The sequence below is a fragment of the Uranotaenia lowii genome, chromosome 1 (genome assembly GCF_029784155.1).
Source record: "Uranotaenia lowii strain MFRU-FL chromosome 1, ASM2978415v1, whole genome shotgun sequence".
Lineage (NCBI taxonomy): Eukaryota > Metazoa > Arthropoda > Insecta > Diptera > Culicidae > Uranotaenia > Uranotaenia lowii.
Genome location: NC_073691.1, coordinates 21,287,459 through 21,314,942, shown reverse-complemented (window position 1 = coordinate 21,314,942; position 27,484 = coordinate 21,287,459). Strand labels below are relative to the sequence as shown.

At 37.9% G+C, this 27,484-nt stretch overlaps 2 protein-coding genes across 2 annotated transcripts in view; one reads left to right on the top strand and one right to left on the bottom strand.

Annotated features, from left to right (window-relative positions):
• LOC129751647 (ubiquinone biosynthesis monooxygenase COQ6, mitochondrial) overlaps window positions 1–27,484 on the top strand; it is a 36,393-nt gene that overhangs the window by 1,196 nt on the left and 7,713 nt on the right. The gene's annotated exons all lie outside the window — the stretch shown is intronic.
• On the bottom strand, window positions 349–27,484 carry LOC129751637 (transient receptor potential channel pyrexia). Its single transcript, XM_055747257.1, has 6 exons — window positions 27,256–27,484; window positions 3,412–3,576; window positions 2,783–3,342; window positions 1,518–2,724; window positions 816–1,454; window positions 349–751 (listed from the first exon to the last, which is right to left on the bottom strand). The coding sequence occupies exons 2-6, from the start codon at window positions 3,436–3,438 to the stop codon at window positions 395–397; spliced, it is 2,790 nt and encodes a 929-aa protein (XP_055603232.1). The 5' UTR covers window positions 3,439–3,576; window positions 27,256–27,484; the 3' UTR covers window positions 349–394.

Here is a 27,484-nt window from a genome sequence, read left to right as displayed (position 1 = left end):
TGAAAATCAAATTTTAGATTCCAGATTTCAGATTAAAATCCACATTTCAAATTCAGTTTCAAATTTTAGATTTCAGATTCAGATTTCGGTTTAAATTTTTTTCAGATTCAAATTCTAGATCGAGATTTCAGACTCAGATTTCATATTTTAGATTTCAGATTCAGATTTCTTATTCTTAGTTCAGGATACATGTTCAAATTTCAGAATCAGAATCAAATTTCAGGTTCTTATCGGAATTCAAATTTCCGTATCTAATTTTAAATCAGGGTTAAGATTTCGATTTAGTAAAGATTCATTTTCATATCCAAATTTCACATTTGAATATGACACATACACGGTACACAGACAACTCTTTATTACCAAATTCTATTCTTAACTCTAACGAATTTTGATGTCACTTTTGAATTCCACTTTTCAACTGTTCCACATCCCTTTTTAACTCGTCCAACCGTGTCAAAATCTGCCTTTGACTATCCTGGAGCAACTTCAGCTGCGCCGCAGAAACCGGGAGCCTTGCCTTCGAAGAAGATCCGCTATCGTGAGAATCCATAAAATTGGGATTCTCGGAAACGGTACGATTTTTGTTACAGGTTCTAAAACGCTGCCTCCTCAACGTCACCAGTGCATCCTCCTCCAGGATCTCTCGGAACGCTTGCATGTTCCGATTGGTTCGTTTTCGTTTCATCGATTGGTTTCGTTCCCGTCGTTCTGCCACCAGCTTGTAGATCGAGGTGATGAGCTCTTTAGGGATCTAAATGGAAGAAGAAGCTGTTAGGGTTTGGATAGGTTTAGTTGTAAGGTTTAAGCAATCTTACTCGTTTTTCCCTTGGGTCGTTGGGTTTCACGCGAAAGTGTAATCTTAAGCGAGAAGTTTTTAGAAGAGCGATTTTCTGGAAGATTGCCCACAATCTAATGGGTGCTTTTCGTAGAATTCTTGAGAACATAAGGCCTTCGAGGCGGGAGATAAGCTCGGCTTGCCGAGACAATCGGTCCAGTCCGGCCGATTGCTGCAGTCCTTGGATATCGCTGACGGCCAAACCGACCAGTAAGTTGGTCAGAATAACAGTCACCAGCAGTACGAAGGCCAGAAACATTCCGTGAGCCGTTCCGGGGTACTCGATCTTCAAATTTTCCCCGTAGAAAATATCTTCGAACTCCAACTCACCGGCCATCATGACGATGGTTTTAAGTAGTCCTCTTAAAATTTTTCGAAAGGCGATGTAGTTCGGGAAAAGTACGCAAAAGCTTAATCCAAAAGCGACGAGCAAGCAGCAATAGGCCATCAAAAACTTGGAGAAGTTGATGGCCACGGTTGTGAACATCTGTACGTAGAGACCGAAAACGGGAAAGCGTCCTACGAGCATCATCAGTTCAAGCCAGGCCAGGAAGATGACGATCGCCGCTACGTGGTGCTGCCAGGTCGGAACCGAGCTTATGTCGGCCGTTGGATTTTGCTTGAACGGAAAAGAATGCTGTTGAAAGTATGCCTAGATGATTGTTAAGGAAACTTAGCTTACAGTACACAGAAATATCCCGATGACTATGCTCCACTGTAGCCAATTCTCCCAATACCGTATGTAGCCCACAAATCCATGCATCATCTGGAAGATTTCTTTGGTCATCAGGATCAAGTTCAGAAAGATTACGCTGTATCCAACCGGGGCCACGTAAGCAGCTGTTCGACACTTGTGTACCCGGCAGTCCTTCACGTACACTCCCAATACGTAAGTGGTGAACAGCAGCACAAACAGCCCATGGTAGAACAAGCTAAACAGGAAAAACTTCCGTATTCGTCTCCACTTGAGCAGCAGGAAAGTTTCGCAGAGTGGGTGCTTCAGTATCCTCCGTTGACCCACCTCGATGAAGGCCAGCAATAGCTCGGTTTCTCCCCGATCGTTGTTGGGCACCAGTAGCCTGAAGTCCAATCGTATCTCACAATCGACGTCCCCGATTTCGTGAATACTGTTGACACTGATCGCCATGTCTAGTTTGTTGATGTATTTGGGGATGATCTCCGGAGTACGACGAATGATAAAGGACAGCGCTGATACGCCGCCGTTTGTTCTAGCAGTGATGTCAGCACCGTATTCTATCAGCAGAAAAGCGCAACTGCTGAACTCGTTCAAGGCTGCAATGTGCAGCGGAGTATAGCCGAAATTGTCCGGTCTGTTGACGTCTACCTTAGCCTTAAGAAGACTTAGGGTACAGTCCCAGCAGCGGGACTCTTTGACAATTGAAGCATGCAAAGCTGTTCGCCCATCTCGGTAGACCGCATGAACGTCGGCCTTCTGTTCGATCAGATAGGTGAGCGTCTCGTGGCACTGCGATAGGCAGGCTAGGTGCAGCGGGGTCTGTTGATCCCGATTACGGGCATCGATGTCCGCCCCGGCTGCGATGAGAAGTTTGACGCAGTCCAGATAGTTATCGGAGGCTGCTAAATGCAAGGAAGTAACCTTTTTTTGCCCGTATTGGGAGCGAGCATCAGCACCGTATTCAAGCAGCAGCTGCATGCATTCGATGAATCCATGGGCAGTTGCCACGTGCAGTGGAGTTTGGGTGTATACTTGAGGGGTATTTGGGTTTGCTCCCTTCTTCAACAGGTATTCAACGCATTTGATGCTGTTTCGTTGCACGGCGTAATGTAGCGGGGAATGTTTCTCGATGCCGGCGTTGATGTCGACACCTATCGCGAGTAGCAGGTCGATACTCTCGGTGCTTCCGCAACTGAAAAGAAGATTTTTTTTTTAAATTTGAGGCTTTAAAATTTATTCACAAAACTTACCTCGCAGCACAGTGAAGTGGCGTTGCCTTCCGCTCCTTATCCCAAAGCTGAGGTTTGGCGCCGTGTTGAAGCAACAGCTCTACCGTATGGTAATCCCCAATATAGCAAGCCAGATGCAAAGAGGTTCGCCCCATCGCATCTGTTGTGTTTATGTTAACCCTGTCCAGCATGAGAAGCAGCTTCAACAGGTCGTGTTTACTGGACCACACCGCCAGTAGCAGGGTGCTGTTCAGGTCATAATTGTAGTCGGCCAAGATGTCAACTTCGGAAACCAAGCTGTTCAACAGCTCTCCAATACGCTCGGCGTCCGGAAGCTCCTTCAACGAATTTTCTAACTCCGAGTAAGCCCAGATCTCGTCCTGACCCTCACGACTACTCGAACACATGTCATGCGGCTGATTGGGTGACGAAATCTCCACCCCAGCTACGTCCGACTCACTGGATATGCTCAGTCGATATCGCTGAGCTCCGATCGCTTGATCCTCGCCAATATCATCCGGTGCCCCTTCCTCGTTCTGGTAGTACAGACGATACTCGTCCTCCCACTTCATTTCGTTTTCCTGTATTATAGTTGAAACAAAATGTTTGAAATTCAAAACAATCCAAGTATGCTTCGGAGAAAAGCTTACAATGATCGAAAAACGAACTGCATCCATGGTTGCTGCGATACGCTCCCTCTAGCATCTACCTTCTCAATGGATCTGCACCGATGACATTTTTCCTGCTTAACCTTCTTATGAATCAGTATCTAAATGATTGATGAGCCGCTTTGCTTCGTTATGATGAACTCGACCCTGTGCAAAAAAAAGGCATAAAAATCTTTTTTTCTTTCCAAACAAAAATCAACGCTACCGCCACCACTTGACAAGGGACCGCCTCTTTACATTAATTATACCGACTCAGTTTTCTCTACCCCAAAATCATCCTGGGGGAAAATAAACAAACTGAGAAAAATGCTGTCTGCCCCGTCTTCCAACTAACCCTTCCCTCGAGTCTGTTTTGTTATTCGAACCGACGACGATGGACGAAACGAGATGAATTTCCTTTCCCAGTATTCCTCGGGCGGGAGGTTTCTGTATTTATATTTTAGATAGGTATCGTCAGAGCCGCAAGCAGATGGTGTTTGGTAAAAGAGGTACGTCGCATGATGCAACATGTTCAAGTGGCCAAAAGTGGCGATCACTCTCGTTTTTTTTTTTTTGGAAAATCTGGAGCGGTAGCACTCTTCCACGTTCCGCCGGATCGCGCAAACTTTTGAGAATGCATAAGAAAGCAAACACCGCTGCTGGAACGTGATCACCATAAAGTGGTTCGGTCGACATCATTCCGGTTTCCTCCGGGTGTGGTTGTTGTCATAACATGGCGCAGCAAATTATTTATGGATTTCGTCATGCTTCGGCCGGGCGCCCTGCCCTCTGGTCAATAAATGGGACAAGTTCGGTGACAGTTTTTTAAAATAAAATGTGGTGTAGACATTTGCGATTGCACGGCAACTGATCAATTGTTATAACAATCTAAGTTCATTGGAAGAATCATGACAAGAGCCTCAATGAAATTATCTTTTTTCTAAACTCAATATTCCAAAAATGACATACAAAATTATTGATTTGAATACATATTAGGGTGGCAATCAAATGGGCCATGTTGAATTTCGCACACTGATCATATACATCTTGTAGATTCGTTCCAAAAACTGATCTGTGCAAAATTTCAGCTCAATCGTCACTTTATTTAGGGGTGCCTCAAAGCGCTCAAATTTTCGGTTTTTTTACCCTAAAAAACCACCAAGAGGGGGACCAAATGAAGTCGTAAAAATCGAATTTCATTTTTGATGCCAAATGACTTAAAATGCATAAAACGTCGAAAGCTGGTGTTATCGCGAAAAAAAAATTGTTGTCTAAAATCGACTTAAAAATTTCCAAAAATCACGTAAGGGAGAACCAAAGGAAATTCGGGAAATTAAAATATTAATTTTGATGCCAAATGACTTAAAAATGCATAGAACGATAGAAGATCGAGTGATATCTTGAAAAAAAAAACAAATCCCTCATCGTTCTGGAAGTGTTTTAAAAACAAAAAAAAGTGCCTCACTGAACAGGAAGTATATGAAACACTGCCTGCAGTAAACCCATCTAAAGGTTCAGGTTCCGACAGTATATCTTCTGCGGTATTGAAACGTTGTGCTGCCTATCCTTAGCTGCTCTGTTTAATCTATCTATCTATCTATCTATCTATCTATTCTATTTCAGCCGATCTACAAATCAGTGCGTTGAAAATCACAGATCCATTTTGATTCTGAGTTCCTTTCTTCAGAGTTTTCGAAGTCTTGATACATGAACGTATCAACGCTGCAGTCAAACCTTTTCCGATTCACAACACGGATTTGTAGAAAAGGTCAACTGTCATAAACTTAACGTCTTACGTCAGTTCGCTGTGTAACAATGTGGAGAAAAGTCATCAAATTAACTCTATTTACATTGACTTTGAGAAGGCTTTCTACCGAGTCCCACAGAAAATATTGATTGCGAAGATGGGCAGACTTGATTTTCCAACCTGGTAATTCGAGGGGATTAAGTCGTTCCTTACTCACCGTCACGAATATTTGTAACACCGTCTGCAGTACCCCAAGGAAGCTTCTTTGGACCTCTTATATTTATTGTTTTTGTGAATGACCTGTGTTCAATGCTTCAAACGCTTCTTCAGGCGGACGATCTTAAGATTTTCAGAAAGTGCTACCGAGGCAGCGAATAGAATCGAGTTAGCCTAGACTTTGAGTTGCTAGGGGAACAAATGAAAACTGACTTGTTAGTTGACCTTCAATTAGAATAAACGCATTTTTCCTGAGTTGTCCAACACGTGGTTACTTTATTGACTGAAGTCGAACATAACATTCGACGAGTATTCAAATCCTGAAAACGAATCAACAGAGGAAATGAATCGTCGCAACGGAAATCCGGCCGAAGTCGGAGATTTTCTTGAGGAGGAAGGATATGTTCCTGCAGCTTCGATGGCAGAGGTTATGCGTCAGATGGTGAACCAGAACAGTCGTTTAGTGGCCCTTCTGGAACAATTCACCGGAGGAGCCAACTCAGCAGCACAGCGTGGCGCACTGGAACAAATTAAAGAATCTCTATCAACCGCGATCAAGGAGTTCCATTTCGATCCTGAGAACGGGTTAACGTTCGACGGCTGGTTCTCCAAATACGAAGACCTTTTCAGACAGGATGGTAGGAACCTGGATGATCTGGCAAAGGTACGACTATTGCTTCGTAGCCTGAGCGTCCCGGTCCACGAAAAAATTTTAAATTATCTCCTACCAGACCACCCACGCAATTTCACGTTCCACGAAGTGGTGGACAAAGTGAAGGCGATTTTTGGCCAACTCTAGGGCAGTCAACCGGCAGTGTGAGGAATTCGAGCTATAAAGACTCACCGCTAACCAGTTCAAGAGCCTCGTATTCATCTGCGGTCTCAAGTCGGCAAAAGACGCCGATATCCGGACCCGTCTCCTATCCAAGCTCAAGTCCGATGCAGCTGAAATCAACATCGATGGTTTGGTGACCGAATGCCAGCGCCTGTCAAACCTCAAGCATGACGTGGCGGTGGTGGAGAAGAAACATTCATCTTCGATGGTCCAGACGGTTCGGCAGTTCAAGAAGCAATCCAGGCATCAATCAAAACCACCCCCACCAGCAACCGATAAAGTTCCACCATCTCCGTACTGGCAATGTGGCGCGATGCATTTCGTTAAGGATTGAAATTTTGCCAAGCACACCTGCAAGCAATGCGGAAAAATTGGGCACCGTGAAGGTTATTGCTGTTGCTCGTCGAAATTTTCTGCATCACCGTAGAGACATCAACTGGAACAGCACTTCAAACATTCCTGCACATCTACCGTTCTACACCGTCCGCAGTGCTATGTGAAAAATCGTTTGCTGTTTTCATCGACTTTTTTCGGCGAGGAATGAAACAAAATTACTTGCCAGTTGGTCCAAACGTTTCGAGCTACTTTTGGCTGTTCGCTCCTCTTCAGTGGACCTTAAATATAATTTATTTTCAATACAAATTTTCCATTTTACTAGATTATATAACTTACTTTATCTAGCGATCGTCTAACACCCGACAATATGATGCTAAGACGTTCCATGGGCACAACTTTGGATCTTCTGCGTCCAACGTGTGCACCTGTCAGACAGCAACTCACGCGCAACCGAACGTTTGAAGTTGGGTCTCCTATTTACGCCAAGGTGTATTCAACAAACGATGAATGGAAGTGGGTGCCAGGTGTGGTCCTCGAAAGAATAGGCAACGTCAACTATAATGTTCTCCTGGATCATCAAGTTGGCCGACGAAAGGTTCTTCGATCCCATCTAAACCAGATGAAGATTCGCTCCAGCGATGAACCTTCAGCAGCAGAGGTTCCAATTCCATTGAACATCTTGATGGAAGAGTTTAGTCTCCAGCAACCAACGATTCCTGTACCGTTCGATGGCAGAAATGGGTGTGCCACAGTCGTTCAACAACCAACCGACACCGTATCAGAAAATGAACAACTGTTCATTCCTGATGTTCTTCCTGAACACGACGAGGTCCCGCAAATAGACGACAGTTATCCTGATCTTGAAGGAACACTTCGGCCCGACTTTTCTTGAGTTGTCCAACACGTGGTTACTTTATTGACTGAAGTCGAACATAACAGAAAGGATCTACGCAAAATTGACTGCCTTGCTTTTAAATAAGATATTATCGGACTTGACTTGTGTCTCTCGTGCATGAAATGCTGGCAAATGCGAAACAATGCAAGTTTGTCAATTTTAGCCGAGTACGTAGCATTTTCAAATTCGACTACAAACTTTCCGGAGAGTCTTGAAAACGGGAATTTCAATTTTAGACCTTGGCATAAAGATTGATAACAGATTCACATTTACCGAGCACATAGCACTAACTGCGGTTGAAGAATTTGCTACTCTTGAATTTTTTCGCCGGAGCACTAACGACTTTGATGATGTCTATGCACTGAAAGCCGTCTACTGTTCATCAGTACGCAGCATTTTGCTATACGCTGTCCAGGTGTGGGTACCCTCTCAGACCACACAATGCTATCACCTTGAACTAATCCAGCAAAGTTCCGTCAGGTATATGCTTTACGACGCCTTCCCTGGAATGCATCACTTCGACTCCCCCCGTATGAGAAAAGATTAGCTGATGAGCTTAGCCACTCTAGAAAAACGTCGCGCAGAATTGCGAACCTTTATCTTTGATTTATTGACCAACCGCGTTGACTCATCGTATATGCTTCTGCGTGTTAATTTGTATGCATCAACCAGGACACTTCGACAGATTTCCTTAGTCCTTAGTTTTTAAGATATTAGTCTGTGTTGCATTTGAATTTATTTTAAATCATTAGTCTGAAAATTGACACGATTAAAGCGATTGGCAACATAACCCATCCAAAAACCCAACCTCATGTTAAGCAGCGTTAGCGTGTACAAGGAATAAACGCAAAAATAAAAGAAGGATACTGAGCGTGCAAAGATGAGTGAACGATACTGAGCGTGCAGAAAAAATGGGTAAACCATACTGAGCGTGCAAATCCGCTCAAACGTCACTCGCGGTTCCGGCGTGGAAAGTTTCGGGCGCTAAGTGATGTAGTGCGTACGAAGAAAACGCGGTTTTACCTGCCTAAGAAGCCGGAGGATCGAGTCCAGCATCAGCACCAGCAGGAGCTGCTACGCGGCAAACAAAAAACCGGCCACGCCACGTGCACTCTTGGCACGGAATCCAGCCAGCGAATCGAAGCTCATTTTGGAGGAAGCTCGATTCCCGGATCAGGAGCTCAAGGAGGAGAAGGCAAGCACAAACAAAAAAGGGTCGCAAAGGCGGCCATTTTTCCCCAATTTCTTTTTAGAGAGTTCCTCGCCAGATCCCAAGGCTGTTGCAAGCACTGCACCGGTGGCATAAATTCCGGCGTGCATCTCCCGTGGCACAAGCTTCGTCGGGCTACCAGCTCCGACTGCGCTTTCTAAAAGGGTGGTCTGCGCCCAAAGGCAGCAGATTTCGGCATTCATTTTCAGCGGCACGAACTGCGTCAGACAACCAGCTCCGACTGCGGTTTCTTAAAGGGTGTACTGCGCCCAAAGCCAGCGGAGCGAGTCAAAACAAATTCCGGCATTCATCTTCAGCGGCACGAACTGCGTCGGGCAACCAGCTCCGACTGCGGTCTCTCGAAGGGCAAGGTTGCTGATCTTCGCTCAGAATGGTTTTTCACCCCGATCCTAGTCACCAACGAGTTTACTCCTCAACATAGAAAGTCTGTTTTCTTTAGAAACGACGCTTTTCAGCATCGAACGACGCAAACCTAGTTTGTTCTTCTTCCCCTCTTTAGCGATCCGTTATTTTCTGAGTTACTATCGGTAACCATCAAACAATCATCATTCGCGTCTAATGAAAACATTGCGCGTAGACGGCGTCGAATTCTTCGACATCTACTCGACTCGCTGACGATCATGCTTCGCCGCGAACGCTTCATGAAGAAAAACGAGTTAATTCTTGGAACGCAAGAGATGCCCAAAAACCAAATTTATGCCAAAATTGCCTTATTTTCCTCTCAAGGTGGGTTAATTATTTTATCAAATATCGGTCTTGGACTTTATCCCAGGAATTGATCCCTAGTAGCATTCTTCCTTAAAGGTCTGATTTTGGGCATGAATCAACAGCATCGTCATCAACTCGCGCCGAATCAACTCGCAAACGAATTCATTCAGTAGCGAAGCGAATGATTGCTGGAGTAAACAATGACTAAAAATCGGAAGGAAAAAATCAACAAGGAACGCTAGGCAACACAAACAGAACGAAAATTCATAGTACATGGTTCACTAAGACGGCGTTCTTATGTTGTATATGTTTCGATTGGTTCACGAGTCAATGCTTACCAGCGTCGTTACTGTGGTTGCGTCGTAACGATTGGAAATTTTGAAGCAAACGAAGCGATTATCAGTAACCCTGTCGAAGGGTGGACTGCGCCCAAAGGCAGCGGCTCAGAGCAAATCAAGTTCCGGAATTCGTCTCCAGCGGCCCAAGGCGTCTCCAGCGGCGACGTAGGCATACTGCGAATTGTGAAAGGCGAGCCGTAAGTACACGACTATGAAAGGGGAATATGGGTGTTGCCACTTAAAAATGTTGCCAATATACACAAAATTCTATCAAATTTGCTCTCTTTATTTTGTGGCTTTGACCACGGTGATGACCCCATAATATCTGTACGGTACTTTTAAACAAAGATAAATGCAAACAAAAACAATTTACAAGCGGAGCAGTATAAAATGTACAAACTTCGCTATTATCCGCATCTCGCATTCCATCGCGTGCCTTTCGGACTAAAAAATGTCCCAGCGACTTTTCAGCAAACAATGAGTCTCTTCTTCAAGAAAATATGTTGGTTAGTGTAAAACATGTCTTGTAAATATGTACATTTTTTATCTTCTAAAACGACTGTAATTAGGTAAAATACAGTCGATTTAAATTTTCGTTTTACACCTGTTGATTATTTCAAGCTTTGGATTATATTTCATTCATAATCATCGAGTATAAATCCAATTCGTGTCAACGAAGGACATTTTCTCGTTATTGAGCTTTTTTATTTACTTAGTCAAAGTTAATTGCAAAACGTCTGGATTTAAATTCGTTTCCATACTTTAAAATGAATAAAATAAAACGGATAAAAACAAAACCAACCAGTCAACATAACATGAATGCTGTCGGTATTCATTAGCAGAACCTTACCATGGACGTTCGGAGCTGTCCTGATTTGTGAAATGTGTATCAATTTCGATTGGCCACAGACATCAGCCGCGCCACCCGGGAAGACATTGGGTGAACAGAAGTGGATCACTCTCAGGCGTCCTAGTGTCAAATCCATTAGTTCTAACCTGTCTAACGTTGCTAGCTTAATGAGGGGAAGATAATCGAATGGTACAGTTTTGAAAATATTTTCCAAAAAAATCCCTACATATGTCGCAGAATATTATAAACCAGTGATGGCATTGTAGTTGATTATAATGGCGCAGATTTATTTGTTTTGGCCGTTTAAGTACGTCCATTCGAACAATTTACACCATCTACTAAAATAAGCAGCTGATTTTCTCCGGATCGGGTTAATGGCTCTCAACTAATTTTACCGATTTGTTCGATGCAAATGAGGGTCCTACAAAGTACAAGCAAATGATTTATTATCCACTTTTTTACCAAAATGATCGTTCGATGCACCTTGTTCCAAACTGAATTGGACTCAAGATCGTTGCTCAAAAACGGTCATCGGAAAAAATAACTCCAAGAACATGATGGAAAACACTCTTTTTTATGGTTTATCACATTCTTGAGCCCTGGTTCATTGGCAAATTATTGAGATTTTTCGGGGAAGGAAAACTGGTGATTTGTTTTTCGATTTCCCGACCCGGGGGGGGGAAACGTATTTCGAGAGTGCTAATTTGGTTGTGTTCCTTTTTTTTCTGTCTCGCCTTTAGACGAGTTTTGGTCGGAAATTTTTGACCATTTTGACATATCGACTACAGCTGGGACGTCGAAATTCCTCGAATAAATATGATGCGGTCGGTCATTGACGTTGAAGTTCGAAACGATGTGCATCTGCATTTTTCTCCTCCTGTCCATCCCATTGCAATTGGCGATCCTGACACCCAGTAAACTTCCAGCGGATAAATATTATTACTATTGAGTTAAGAGTGCAAACGACACGCTGCTTCCTAGCACCATTATTCAGAATTGAAGCATGAATTTCTTCTCACTTTCTTCGAACAGATTCCGCCACAGAAATCCAATCAAGTGAGGCAATTTCCCGACCCACGCAATAAGTATGGCCAATAAATCTGGCCAATGTAATTCGAGCGCCTATTAAATGCCACTAGAGAGCATCTCGTAAATTGCATCCTTGTCGTTGCAATTCTCGAAGAGAAAAACGCGAAACATGTGTTGCTCGCCTTAGTGAGGCAGGGCCTAATTAGAGACCAACTAACCAGATCCGATCCAAGCCGCTGCAGACGGACACCTTACCCTTCTATCTATCCGGCTCAAAGTGGCAATATGGCGCTTGTTTTAACATTCCACGTGAATCCGGTGATGTTGGTCCCGGAGCCGCCGCCGCCACCGCCCAGGGTGTTTATAAATTTCTATGATTCGCGTGCGAGAAAGAATAATTAGAACTACACTGCAATGAAAATATTCCATCCCCGTGATGGATGTGGCAATGGGATGAGATGAACCGAAGACACGACGACTATCCGCAGCTAGTTTAGTGTGAGATTAAAGATTTGTTTTCATGAAGTTGAGGGTTTGAGTGCTTAGCATCGGTGCAAGATTTTTTTCAGGCGATATGTTTACGCGAATTATAGGCAGTTTAGAATACAAATTCTGAAAAAAGTTTGCATGAACCATAACCTCAACAAATTTCTAACATTACTAAATCATCTGGTAGAAGAAATTAAAGTTATCAGTCAAAATTTTAACTCAAGTCATTACAAAACATGCTATATAAATCATTTTATTTTGAAATATTTCTAAGTTTAAGTTTACAAAATAAATTGCAAAACACACCTTACGGCGACCGTTAAAAATTAGCTTTATTCTATTTAATAATTGTGGTCAAAGCTCGATATTGAAAAAGTGCCGCTATTTCCGTTGAGAACAAAATCCCGGAAACTACATGCCAAATTTCGACTCATTCAGTCAATTCAAAGGTGGCACATTGACACAAGAAGCAATCAAAGTTTATGTTCAACATAATCAAGAATATTCGAAGGAATTGAAAATCGGAATTTCTAGGACCTAGTTTCGACCTTTACACGATTAATAATAATTTAAAATAGGGTCTTTTATGTCATAACATTTTTTAATGGGAGAGGCTTGGTAGGCTGTGCTCGAAAGTGACGTGTTTTTTTTCGTGCTGGAAAATTTATTTTCTCCGATATCAAAATGGACCTCAAAAGTTGCTTCAAGGCCGAACCCCGAAAATATAACACAAGGATTGACATCGAGAAAAAACCCCAATCTATTTACTTCCCGGAGAATCCTGAAAGCAGTTCGGACCGCTGTCTTGGAATTTCAAAGGAGTTTTGCCTTTGATCTGAAGTGGCAATACATGTTGCATTATACCCCAGGGTTGTAAGCGTTTACTCGGGTTAATACAAAAAATTGGCAAGCTCTTCCCATTTTTATTTGTATATTTGTGAACATTATAATATTTCTTTATTCATCAATCCTATCTGTCAAGTAGGATTTCCCATCAAAACGAATAACGCTTCCCTTCCATGTCTAAAACAGCATCTTTTATGTAGGGTCATATGAATTCTCTGCACCTGAAAAGTTCATTTAGCTGTTCAGACTATCCCTATATGATTACATTGACTTGCCACGGTGTGCATTGTGGTACCAAACTGATTCTCAATAACAACACTTGAACACTTATTTTTTCTGTAAAAGGGAATGTGGCATGTTTCGTATTTTTAAAACCAGTACTGGACTCCTTTGAATGTAAAACATGGTTGCACAATGTTAAATTTGATTTAAAAATTGATTTCGTTTCTGTTTAGAATTTGATTCTTTGAGGTAACGTTGATCAGTCTCTATTTTGACGGTTTTAACGAGTTTTCTTGATCATAAAGAAAACAAAACACCTTCAAAAATTTTAAAAATGCCAGTTTATCAATTTCGCCTTGCTTTTAACGTTTTCTTTTAAAAACATTTATAATCGAAAAAAGAACTATTATGTTGCATAAATTTAGAGGCAAAATTAAAATCGTTGCTAAATAGTCTGAGCTACATATACATGAAATTTTACCTTCACACATTCCTCTAGCCCCTCCCAATATTTCCATTTTCATTTTTTCTTCAAAGTTTATCGTTTGATAGGGTTCTTATCTATTTGTCCAATACGAGCTTACTCTTGGAAATGTCATTATTTTTTAAAATATAATTGAATGACTCTTAAAATAGCACTATAAGCGAGCCTTGGAAAACCTAGATATTTGAAGATTTTGAAATTGCATTTTTACTAACAGAAAAAAATTTCAAATGCAAACAAAATTTAGCCTATTTGGTACTCAATTAATAGGCTTTCAAAAGTAGAAAACGGTTTTCAAAAATTCAAACTTTAGACTGAGTTATTGATGATAATTTGCCAATATTTATTGTTGGTCAAAGTTACCCCGTTTTACAGTACTCATTTTGGCATCTTGTGTTGGGCTTAATTATTGTACCTCGTGTATCAGCCAATACAAGATGTGTGTAGTCCTATGATATGCTATGTCATAAAATTTCTCATTGGCTTCTTAGACTTGGGATCAAGGCCGTGCGAACTGGAGGGGGGGGGGGGGTCTTAAGGATTTACCTCTCTCCCCCCTGGATATTTTTCCAAGTAAAATTTTGTTAACAAACATGTTGAAAAATTGGCTCACCTACGGGGCGTTCTAGTTTTAGTTCTAAGACATTTAATTTACAACACTATATTGAACCTGAAATTTTGAATTGCATTTGCTCACTCAAAAACCCTACCTCGTCTTTAGAATGGTTTTTATATCTAAATAACTTAATAATATTATACCCACCATTTGAATTCATCAAATAGTCATTTAGCACATCAAAAAGCTGATAGCCATGAGACAGGCGATTACTACTAACGATGGTCAACAGAAAGAGCAAAAGAAAAATTTTATAGATAACTAACCGATCCCGTACGAACTCCGTTTCGCTTTTAACTTTAAAGCTGAGGATTTTGTCTTTGGTTGGTAATTTGGACGCATTTTCAGCAAGAAATTGCTTAAAATACTAAACAGAATTTGCAAGCGACCTATTTGCTTGTCTACCAAACGGAAATTTAAAATAAGAAATTAATTGACCGTCGAAAAGAACACCCGTGTACGATTTTTTGTCTTTTTCGGATGCATTAAAAAGAAATTATGATCTGATTATCGTCTGATTAAAAATGTTAATTCATTAATAAATTGTCCGTTTTGTAAATCACCCGTGAATGATTTTTTTTCTGGATCTCATGCATATTATAGCAATTCTTGCAAAACATTTAACAGTTAATGTGGACGACCCCATTTTCTGTCGTCTAATAGAAAATTTGTTATCAGGAATCGATTTCGCGTCCTGAAAAACTCTTGTGTTTAAATTTTTGCCTCGATATGATGCCAAACAACGTTATTATTGCAAAAAAAAATCAAAAATATCAAGACGAACCTTTTAACGGACTCCTTGTCAAAATTTGACACGTGAAATCAATTACCTGTGCTGTAAAACTCCCATGTGCAAATTCTCATTATAATTCAATGTATAATCAAGACAATGGGGCTTATTCTGAGAGTCACGTGACGTGATGTGCAAAATCGTTGTGCCGACTCCAGAAACCCCTCTAAGCTAGAAGTTTCAGCTCAAATGTTCTCTGATTGATTTTTGGAGCTAGTTCATACTAACGTTTCTTCTCTGAAACATTTCCTGGAGTCAGGATAAAGAAGTGGAATTTCATGAGTCACTTCACTTGACTCGCATATTAACCCCCAATATAGCAAAAACAGTGAACAAATAATATGGAGATTTGAAATCTGAAACAATTGAGCGTCTTTCAAAACTTCTATGTGGAAATTTTCATCTCAATCCAATGCATAATAACGTCAATACCGCATGAACATTGAACAGTTTATATGGACGACCCCTTTGGCCGATCTTTGACCCTGAGTTTGAAACCTGGAATCGATTGATTGTTCCTCAAAATACTCTTATGCAAATTTTCATCAAAATCAAATCTATAATAACGCCAATATCGCAAAAACATTGATCAGTTGATATGGACGACCCCTTTTGCCGAACCCTTCTACAAAATTTGATAACTGGAATCGATTGTCCGTTCCTTAAAATCCTCGTCTGCAAATTTTCATCTCAATACAATGCATAATAACGCCAATATCGTAAAAACATTAAAAGTTGATATGGATATTTTTGTCAAAATCAGAATAAAACTAACTTCAATATTGCGAAAACAATATTTGTCTTGTATGGACGACCCCCTCTAGAAGGAGTCATCCAAAAATCTAAAAACATTTTTCATCATTCCTGGTTCTAATGAGTATCCATGCCAAATTTCAGCTCTCTAGCTCTTAAGATGGCTGAGCCTATAGTGGACAAACAAACAAACAAACAAACAAACAAACCCACAGAAATTGCTTTTTATATATATAGATATCCTTTGCTTTATAACAAATCACTTTGATAATTAAAAAAAATCGTTGATGTCATTAAAACACTTTTGTTGAATTGCAACATTCTCCAAAAAAAAAACAATTTCAGCCTCAATTTTATTTTGTGGTACTTGTTCATCTGAATGCTCAGCTTCACATTCAGAAGGGTTATGATAAATTACCCAACGCAACAAAATTCACATTTTTCTGAAGTGCAAAGGATTTAAATCTAATTTTGATTAATTTGGGCGCTCTGAAATGAAATATTCAAATTATTTTTTTTTTTCATCAAGCTATATTTGTTACGAAATTTTGGCAATTTTTTTACGAAACTGTAAAATATTACAAAAATTTTACAAACAAAGGTTTTAAATAAATTATCAAATTTCCAGGAGAGCGCAAGTAATTCAGACTTCTGCAAAAAAAAGTTATTGAAGTTGTTTTTACGTTTACTTTTCGCCATTCTTTAAAATACGGGAGTTTTGACAAATTTTGGAAAAAAGTTTTAAACAAAATTGAATCTCAGATATTTTTCAAGGCAAAAGTCAAATCGTTTTGACGACTTCAAAAAAATTGTTGTATTCTAAAGAAAACTGTCAAAAAAACTCGTAGTTATATCTATCAAAATTTATAAAAATTGTAGAATTTTACTTTTTTAAACATTTTATCGCGTACTACGTATTGTGTAGGTTTTTTTGTTTCTCAGTTATCAATGGTTGATTTCACTTAAATTTGATTCATTTTTAAACTTATGAACGCTATATCAACAAAACTAGTGGCGGTAGAAGAAATCTTACCAAAAATTCGTGTTCAGGATGACTAATTCTTAAAATTCAGTCATTAAAAGTATCATAACTTATTTTCATCTTCATTTTTTGTATTAATGTTTTAAAAAAAATGTTGTTATATAATTCTTTATATGATTTTTTTAATAAGTATCTAAGTATACTTTTGTTCTTCAATTATAAATTTTTGTTTTCAAAATCAAAATCTTCTTGGAAGCCTAAATCTGAATTTTTAATAAGAAAAACATTGTACGTACTTTTTATTCTATTTATTTTTTTTGAAGACCCAATTTTTCAATTGATGGTGAAAAAATATTCAGAGCTTGAAATTTTAACTATGAAATTTGCGCTTGAAAATGTATGAACGTTGAACTTATTAGGTACCTACTGTTATTTTAAATTTTCTTTTTTGAAGTGATCATGATTTTTTTTTATAAACTTTTTGAAAATTTCTTAAAATTATTTAATGTTTCGACTTGAAAGTTAAATTTATAATAATTTGCTTTGTGCTATCAATATTCACAAAAAAAATTTCGAGAAAAAAATTAATAATTCGAAAGATTACAAAGCTAAAAAACAAATATAGGAATATGGAAGTTATTAAACCTTTTACTTGATTTATAGGCTTTGTGCAATGATATAGTATGCAATTTTGTTGCATACAAACTTTCGTGCAATTTATTCCAATTTATTTGTTTTTCGCATTATTTTTTATTATCTCCCCCCCCCCCCCCCCTCCCCCCATCACGAGGGGGGAGAGAACTCCGAGTGACAAAAGAAGCATTTGAAATTTGTTCCGGCCTAATCCTTTAATGATGAATTGAAAATGTTGTGTTAACCAAACATCGAATATAGGAAGTTTCTATTGTGAACTTTAAAATTGAGCATTGTTTTATTTTGATATCTAGGAGAAAATGGAACAAAAACTATCTCTGGCTTTGATCACTTGAAATAAAATAAAATATTTTCTTCTTTTTATCTAGGTCTAGAGTGTGTCCCACCCGGGATATCCCGAAAATAAGAAAAATTTCGAAATTCCCGAATGCCGGGAAACGCTAAAATATCCCTGGAATTCCCGATTTCAATAAAAAAAAAGTGCTAAATTAATAAAAATTTACACGATCTTAATTGAAAAAATGGATCAGTTTGAGCAAGGAAAATATAGTTCTACCTTGATGTAGGGCTTAAACTTCAAATTTTATTTTTCCTAAAACGGTTAGTACTTGATAAAAAATGGTTTTTCGTTTGAAAACTGTAAAAGTAAAAAACGACAAAGAATCTAAAAAACCAAGTAATTCCAATAAAAAAAAACGCTACGAAAAGCCGTATTTTGAAACAAAAGAAATAATGACCCGAAAACCTACGAGATTAAAATCAATTGATGAATAACCTGAAGTCTAGCCAACCAACTTCTTTCAACTTTCTCTTTTACAATTGTTTAAAATTTTTGCAGCAAGAATCAGTCAAGTTTGTCGGTGAAAGTACTTTGTTTTTGGGTCTTGGCTGTTTTATCACAGAGAACCAGAGTTCGGGCTGGAGCCCCAACCGTGTGTAAAAATACCAACCGTGATTTCAAAATAAACGACGCCATTTTTGCAACTTAGCTAAGAGCCACCAGATGTCGTTACCGGTACTTTTATATTTCCATTTTTTCTACACGCTCAGACGATAGTACCTTCAAAATATGAAAAATGCGCCCAAAGCCAAATTTATTTTCTGTCACTTAATCGGGTATTAAAATAATTGTATGGTTTTTCAGTTTTTGGCCTGTGTTTGTTTTTGTCGACATGAAATTCACTATATTAAGACTAAATTGATTTTTTTTTATAATTTAGAATAAATTTTGATGATGAACACAAATTTAAAAATTCGTTCAGTATCTTTTTTCCTTCTTTACTTTTCTCGGTAGGATTGATGAAAAATTGGCGCATGGTGTATTCGGATATCTGTAATAAGTATAATAGAAGGGGGGAATATTTGAAGAATTTATAAAATTTTGATATCGAGTTGCCTTATGCTATTCCCTTAAATTCTTAGGATTCTTAAGTGTCCGGGTAACCTCCATGCAATTACTTTGCTCTGTTCAAGAGGCCATATTCGATATGAAGAAGCTTTTCAAATATTTTCGGAAGTTGGTACTGAAGTCCTATCCTGGTAGAAATGACGCGATGTTTACATGCAAGAATTTCGCAATGTTCGAACGAAGATGGGTGGTGATACTTTCGTTTAATTAGATTTGAAATGCTTCGTTCTGAGTGAAATTTGATTTGAAAAAATCTGATCCAAAACAAAAAGTGGAGTTTATCCATTAGAGGAATATCATAAATTAACGCATCATCATTGACTGAACTATTTTTGAAATTATAATTCATATTAAAACAGACACACAATTAAAATCTTATATGAACTTTCTCTTTAAACAACTAAATAATGTTGCTTTTTTTTTCAAAAAAAAATCAGTGGCTCAATACAAAACGAGTACCAAAAGAGGCAACATTGCCAAAAGAAAAAGATTTCGTTTAAAGAGCATACAGTTCCTGCTGCAAATTTCATTATGTTACTTTTTCTACACCCCAAAAAAAGAAAACTAACTGAAATCTGTTTTGGTGCGACCAGGAAGTAAATTTTGGGTTATTTTTGTTCTGAGTGTTCTCAACTGTTGACAAAAAAAATCGACAACAACAGCTGAGTCACTTAGCTAAGAGCCACTAGATGGTGCTGTTTTTAGGCCAATTTTAACGGTTTTAAAATGGCCGACGATTCAAATTCTTACACACGGATTCGACACATATTTGTTCGGGGCCCATTCTCTGGTTCTCTGTGGTTTTATTACTGATACATTAGAAATGCGTGAGCAGCTTGAATTGACGTTTTTTGATGTAACTCAAAAATAACATTAAACATGAGAGGGTGAAATTAAAAAAATCAATTATCAATCGCTGATTTGCCCCAACACAGATTAATTTTACACGAAAAATAAAAAAAAAGATAAAATTTACCTTTTTGCGAGGTGATTTTTTTTCCACCCCTCTTTCGAGGTAAATTTTACCTTTTTTTCATTCACCTAGCAAAAAGGTAAATTTAAGGTAAGGTTTTATAATTGCTAGTTGAATTTTCGGGGCATTGCAAAAATTTGAAATGTTTTGCAATACATACTAAAGCTTAGTTCTTTTAGAATCGGGACACTTTCTTTTGCTAATAGCTCATTTATTAGTAATCGGAGATTCAAATTTTTGACAGCATTTTGCTGCCTGTGAAAACCACTTTTTAGACTTTTTTTCCAAAACTTAGAATTCACGCATTTTTGAGATATTTACGATGAGCAATGAAGAAGAGCAATATGTTTTTTGAGAAATTTGAATTTAAATTTGAGCACCGGTTCGATAAGTATCGATCAAAACATTGGTTGAATGATCTGTCATTTACCGATCGAAACCAATTTCTGCCTGTCATTGAACAAACCGATTTGACATTTCACAGCGGAATATGTTTTCACTGTGGTGAGTTCACGTTCACGTTCGCGTCCGAGTTCACAAGAACCGAGATTAAACCCGGTTTACAGTTCTTGTGAACTCGGACGCGAACGTGAACGTGAACTCACCACAGTGAAAAATATTCCGCAGTGAAATGTCAAATCGGTCAAATCTCCCAAATTAGCAACAAGTTCGTTCAATGATAGACCGAAATTGGTTTCGATCGGTAAATGATAGATCATTCATCCAATGGATCGATACTAGTTGAACCGGTGTTTAAATTTAAATTCAAATTTCTTAAGAAGTATATAAAGAAACAAAAATAGTTATTGTTCTTCTTCAAGCTTTGAAAACGATTAATTTAAAAAAAATAATCCAAATGTCTTTATCCGTGAATACAATGAATTTAAATTTGAATTTTGAATTTTGAGTACTTTCAAAAAGTATTTATCGATCAAGGAGTAACTAGCTTTAGCGATTTGTTTCTTTTGAAAAACTTATTGAAAAAAACGTTATGAATAACTTTTGCAAAATAGCCAATTTTTTTTGTTCTTGATCAAAAATTAGCTAAAAAAAGGACATTATAATTACTTTTGAAAGGAAGGAAACATTCGAAAAGTTTTTATGAAATTTAAATGCATCGCTTTACTTTCGCTCATAATTTTAATGCTTTTCAGTTCTTTAAAAAATATATTTTTGGAAAATTTCAAGAATTTCCATACCTTTTCTGAAGCACACAAACAAAGCTGATCTATTTTTTTTTATTCCAATGGACTCTGGCCATTTGCATGATCCTCGTTTACATTTATTCGTTGAGAAACTCTCCCATCCAATGGGTACAATTAAATGATGCCCAAGCGAGTTTTTAACATTAAAAAAAAACTATCTAATGCATCTCATTTCAAACTCGTAGTATTTTTAAGCATTTCATTGCCTTCTTATGTACTTGCAATTTAAAAACTAATTTTTTTGGAGCAAACAATTTTTCCGTCATCGGTGAAAAATATTTTCAGAATGCACATTGCCATTCGGACGTGAAAATGAACGCGGAATTTATATTCACCACTCTTGTTCGTTTTCCGTTTTCACGTTCGCTCAGTGCGTTTACACTTCGAGCTGAATGTCAGTGAACGCGGAAAAAATATTCCGCAGTGAAAATCGGGGGAATTGAAATAAAACCAATTTTAAAGGGTTTTGAACAAGGAAATCAGTTCAAAAATGATCTTTCAACCATTCCGCATCTATTCCACCTAGTTTCGCAGCCATGAAATGCAGCATAGTCGAGCTCTTGAAGAATATAAGTATTTTCATTTTCACGTTCGAAAGAACTGTAAATGCACCTTTAAGAGTAAAAGTAAAAAAAATATTTTGCACAGTTTCATTTAAAATCCTTTATTATCAAATCGATAGCTGACAAAACCGTTGATTATTCAAAGAATTACTGTGTGTGAGTGGTGGAAAAGTGGAAAACTATTAAAAATGTCCACAAAGTTCAAATCAAGCATTGGAGGGAAGCACATGATCGACAACTACGGTTAAGGGTCATCAGGGAAGTCAAGTCTTACATTGAATTCTATACCATGTCTGTTCGTGGCAAGCTCCCTAGCATAATATAGCATGTATTTGCTGGTTGTTTTGTATAAAATTGATTTGCCAAGATTCCGCTCCTGTGGAAAAAAAAACAAAAAAAAAATCAAAACGAAAACATTGGTTACACTAGTTTACAGCATTTTTGAACTCAGTAAACTGAAGGTCATTTCAATGTAAAATTGGGCGCTGAATCCAAAAATGAAATTCAAAAAAATCTCAGTAGAACAGTTTTTGAGTTATGCTCCAAATATGAAATTTCGAAAAAATTAAAAAAGTTCTTGTACTTAGATTAAAATATCTCGGACGGCATAACAGTAATTTGAAATCCTTCTTTTGCATATTGAAGGTGAATAAGTTATCTATCGATCATCTGAACACTGTTTTTGCGTTTGACTAACAGTATTGTTGATATTAGTGACTTTATGAGAAAAAAAATTATAAAAAACGCATTTTTTTTAGAGAAAATTTTGTTTCAACGAAAGTTTTAGACTCGATGGTAGCATTTAAAAAATCTGATTTTCTTTTGCGCTTGAATATCAATTTAAAACAAAGATTTTAAGTGGTTATTTATCAAAATCGGTTGAAAATTGAAGAAGTTATGGCTACTTTACCATAACTGAAATTTTTGGAGTTTTTAATAATTTAACGAACCGCAGTACACTTATCATAGTATAGGAAGAATGGAACATGATAAATCTCACTCGCTCTAAGTCAAAATTATTTATTAGCTTACCAGAAGGTCACATGCCAAGTTTCAGGAAGATCTGACCATAGGGAGGGGTTGCTTAAGTCTCAAACGTGAATAAAATTTTGAGGTATTTTGCCCGGAAGGAACGAAAAATACTGGTTTTTCATCAATAACTTTTTTCATCACTAGCTGACTGTTTTTTATGGTTGATTTTCTTAAAGCCTAAGTTGAGACAAATATTTCACCCGAAGACTGTAACTCGATTGGATTAGAAACAGAAAAGTTATTGCGGTTCAAAGATTGTATTTTGGTCGAAAATTGTCGTATAAAACGCAATGCGTAAAAAGTACTCATTGCGTATTGGACAGTTTTCTTCCAGGATTTTAAGCCCAATGGGTTTATTCATCCCAACGAGCCACCTTAAATACAGATTAGACGAAGTATAAGTTTGAAAAACTGATCAAAATCATGACTGATAAAAGTGTGCGCCTGCCGATAGGAGGTACCAAGAGTAAAGTAAAAAAAAAGTTCTTACGAAAAACGATGATTTTTTTTTTCAAATTTTTCATGAATCATCATAAGATTACCTTCATTTCCTTCATAGAAAGGATTTCGATCAAACGAATAGTTATTGAGAAACACGCATTTGTAACTGTGCTATTTCTAAAAGAACTAAGCTTTACCTAAAAATTAAAATGAAATGCCCTATAGATAGAGGCCCTTATTCTGCGCCTCGAGTGACGTGACGATAGTAGAGTCACCCAAGTCACTCTATTCCAGCAGTCGGTTTAGGTGAGGAACGTCACTTCGGATGAACTTTGTGAGTTCTTACCCTATTCTCGTAGTCACCGTGGGTGAGGATTGTCGCATTCGGGTGACGATTTTAGGTGACAATTGTCGGTACCTTTTCAGGTGACGACGAAGAACAAATCTAAGCAAAATCGTGAACAAAGCGGCATTTATTTTAACAATAAATTGTAACACAATAGATATAAATAAACAAAAATAGCTTGTTAAAATTGTTTTTTCTCCATTTAAAACCACTTTTTTTCTTCTAAAAATCAGAAAAAAAATTCGCATATCTAGTGGAAAATCTTTAATTTTAATCTGAATTACAAATTGTCGGTACCTTTTCAGGTAGCGACGAGTTAGAAAATTAGTCGAAAAATGGCTTCAAATATGCATTAAATACGATACATTTGAATGTGAACCCAATTACATGTATGATTCACTTCAAATTCTAATACAAGGCATTTCTATAAAAAATAAATGTGGAAAAGACGTCAAATTTTCCCATGTAACCAGAGTTTTGTATTTCAATCTTTAATTCTTGTGGCAATTGAAATTAAATTTTTTCCTATGAATCCAATATTTTAATTTTAAATTTATTTTCTCCTATTAATTAGTGGTTTGATAACAATTTTTTTTTGTTAAAGAACTGTCCAACTAAATCTAAATTTTAATAAAAAAAACACCATAAAAATTCTGAATGTATGTGTTTTGTATTGAAATAGTTCTTCATGTCTTTCCGGAATGACAAATGCCGATGTTGGTACGGTTGATGCGCTTCCAGTTGGAATCTGTTGCGGCAATGTTGGTAGGACCCAGCAGACTGGAGAAATAATTGGTTCCTCCCAGCAGCGTGACGCTTTTCCTCTTGTCAGAACCACCAAATAAAGTGCTGAAACAAAACCAATTCAAATGCAGTAAGATATTTTTGCCATCTGCAATCAAATCATTAATGCTTCTATACTAACCTGAAAAGCTTCAAATGTTGGCACCGATGTTCCAAGTTGAATCAATCCACTTTTGCGCTGACTGGCCTAGACCGCTGCCGTAGACTTCCGGATTTATCAATTTTTCGTATCTTTCCGTATCGTTTTTCCTTTTTTTTTCACATCCGCTTTGGTCCTCAGCTCCAAGTGCAGCTTGGGCAGCTTGCTTACACCGGTTAATTCGACGGATGCCTTTTTTGAACCGGAATTCGCACTAGTTTATTAGATTTTAAATATTAAATTTCGAAAACGCGAACAAAATAAAAGCAAACCGAGCAAATTTGACACATGGATTCATTCAGTCACTCAGCAGAGAATGAGCTCCTGTCACTTTACTCACATCGACTCTGGGAATAAGGTGACAAATCTCACGGTGACTTCGAGGTGAGGTGACAATCATCACGTCACGCGCGGCGCAGAATAAGGGCCAGGGTTTCGTATGCAGTAGTGTCGAAATCTTCATTTTCAATTTTTCCCGGGATCCTGAGAATTCCCGGGAAAAGGATCGTCAGATTTCCCGATACCCGGGAACGCTAAAATGGCCGGGAAATTTGATTTGATTGAACATACAAAATTTATTTGAAATACTAGGCGACCGTCAAAAATTCTTATATCAATATTCTTTAAGTATTCGGTTAAGATTCGGTTGTTCGGAATTCATCACTGGGTGCTTGCAATTTGGGAATGCTGTAAACCAAGCAAATTGATCTAGAAAGCGTCAACAGGTTGATTTGAAATTTTTGAATGATCAGCACATTTTTCGGATTCAAATCCCCTAACTTTCAAACCGTCTATAAAATTTCATAATCTTAAAATGTTCTTTTTGAAAAGGACTTCAGAAAAGGGACAGGCTTCATAGCGGCACGTTAACCAAACAAACGGGAAAATTGTGCCACGATGATGTGAAAGAGTCGACAGTTCAGTTTTTTTTTCAAATAATTTTCCAATAGGCATTTTTCATGTTTGGTTTTGGCCTTTGCCAAACTCTTTCAAGTCGATGATTTTTTAAAGTTGTTATTTTGGTGAAAATGTTATGAATATTAGTGAAACGTAGCGAACAACTTTTTATCCTATTTGAGCAGGATTGAATAAGAAGAATAGTGAACGAGTTACGATGACATCAATTTTTCATCAAATTTCTGATCTAGTAGGGGGAAGTCGTCTGCTACCGGACACTTAAGGTTTTTAAGCAATAACTTCAAAAATAGATTTTTGTAAATATTGGTTCCTCTACTGATTTGAAGAGTATGAATATTATGATCACTTTACTATATTAGAAAAAAATTAATTTACAACATATTCATGTGGTAAGAGAAATCATTTCATGTTAGATTTCACTCATTTCCAAAAGTGTTGTCTATGGCCGGACGCTACGAATTACTTCACCAAAGTTGTCACCAATGGCACAAGAACGTAGCAAAATGACTGAAATCACTTGCATAGGTCTTGTGAGTATGTGTTTTCCAATACTGAACGTTCTATGAAGCCAGTCAGAAAAGTTTTTTTGACAAACCAGAATGAACCATTTGTTTCGAAAAAAACCAAAGAAAAATTGTCTATGACCGGACAGCAAAATCTTAAGTTTCTCAGAGGACCAAAATAGTTTCATTATTGAATCCTTATCTTCTGCTAACCATTTGTGGGTGCTATAAAGATGAAAAAATGAAAGTTTCAAGTTGAAATCATCTTTAATTTTCAATTTTTTCTTGTCCGGTCATAGACAAATCGCATTTTTTTTAATTTTCCTAATATTTCGTTTGAACTTCCGTTTTATTATATTATATCTACTGTAGTCGAAAGATAACCAATCAATGATGTCGTTCATGTGCAGTTCAAATTTTACAAGCCGGAAAAATTTACTACAATTCAAATGCAAAGTTTAGGCGATCCTCTCCGTACTACTAGGCAAAAGCTTTAGATGCCTATCATTGGTTTACCTTTTCAGATTGGATTACCATATTTCTAACACCATATCAGGCTACAATTAACTTTATTTTCAAGGCGTTAAAACATTATTAGGATATTGTGTTTTCGAAAAATCTATGTTGTCCGGCCATAGGCGATGTCCGGCCATAGACGATTTCCCCCTACTTAAAAAAAACACATAAATTGTTCTCAATTTGCTCAAACTATTAAGTTCAGAATAACAGCATATAGTTCAGATTCAAAGTTCACAAGTAACATTCAAAGTTATTTCAATCTTAATATGCAATAACGAAAAATTTTGATTAGAATCATCATCTAGGAATCTGTACGGATTCCTTCATTTCAATAAAATTTTATTCAATAATTTTTATTATGTTACAGTCGACAGCATTCACACTGTTATCCAAAATGCCACTAGTTATCCATTTCTCCGAATCTTCACTGAAATACTTAATTATCGTCGAATGCTATCACCGGACAATGTTTGCCCCAATATACTCGAAGACCCCCAACGGCATCCTGTCAGCTCTAGGCTAAACATTGAAGAGCTCCCTCCCCCGTCGTTCCGGGCGGCCTGCCAAAATTAGAACGCTGCCTTCTGTGTATACACTAATTCAAATAAACAAAACCGAATGAGGGGGGCGCAATCCAAGCCGCAATCCACAGAAAATATGCAATAGTGAAAGAAAAATCCCAACCGGCCACAGCAGAATGGAGAAGATCCGTGGGGATACACAAAAACGGTAACGAGCTAACGCCGGTGCACTAAAACACGCACTTGCCTTCCACTTCAAGTGAATCACTTAACCGCGAAGAGCTCGCTTGTTAACCCTTGATGTATGTCTTATGGGTTCAATTCGAGGAAAATTCAAGGGAAATTCACTGTTTAGTGTCATCAATTTCAAAATGATAGTTGATAGTTGATTACAGTAACTTTTGTTTTTTAAGAACAGTAAAAAAAACGCCTGATGTTTTAACACTTTTAACACCTTGTTGAATACTGCAACACTTAAATCATCACTTGATTCACACCTTGGTAAAATAACTAGAGAAGGTAATAAACCAACAAAAAAACGAAAGATCGCGCACGCAGAGTCTCCGCGATGTTGCCCGGTGGAAATTTGTCTGAGAACTGAGGGAAAATTTGCTTCCCGCATCCCGCTTGATGAGGATCATCTTCTCGATCTAAAGCTGGTTCAATCGAGTTGAGAAAATCTC

Excerpts from the sequence above, each read along its gene's own strand:
- LOC129751637 (XM_055747257.1), bottom strand. The coding sequence starts at position 3,438 with ATGGATGCAGTTCGTTTTTCGATCATT. Across the intron at positions 3,343-3,411 it reads CAGTTCGTTTTTCGATCATT|GAAAACGAAATGAAGTGGGA; the intron begins GTAAGCTTTTCT and ends ACTATAATACAG. Across the intron at positions 1,455-1,517 it reads TCGGGATATTTCTGTGTACT|CAAAATCCAACGGCCGACAT; the intron begins GTAAGCTAAGTT and ends TTTCCGTTCAAG.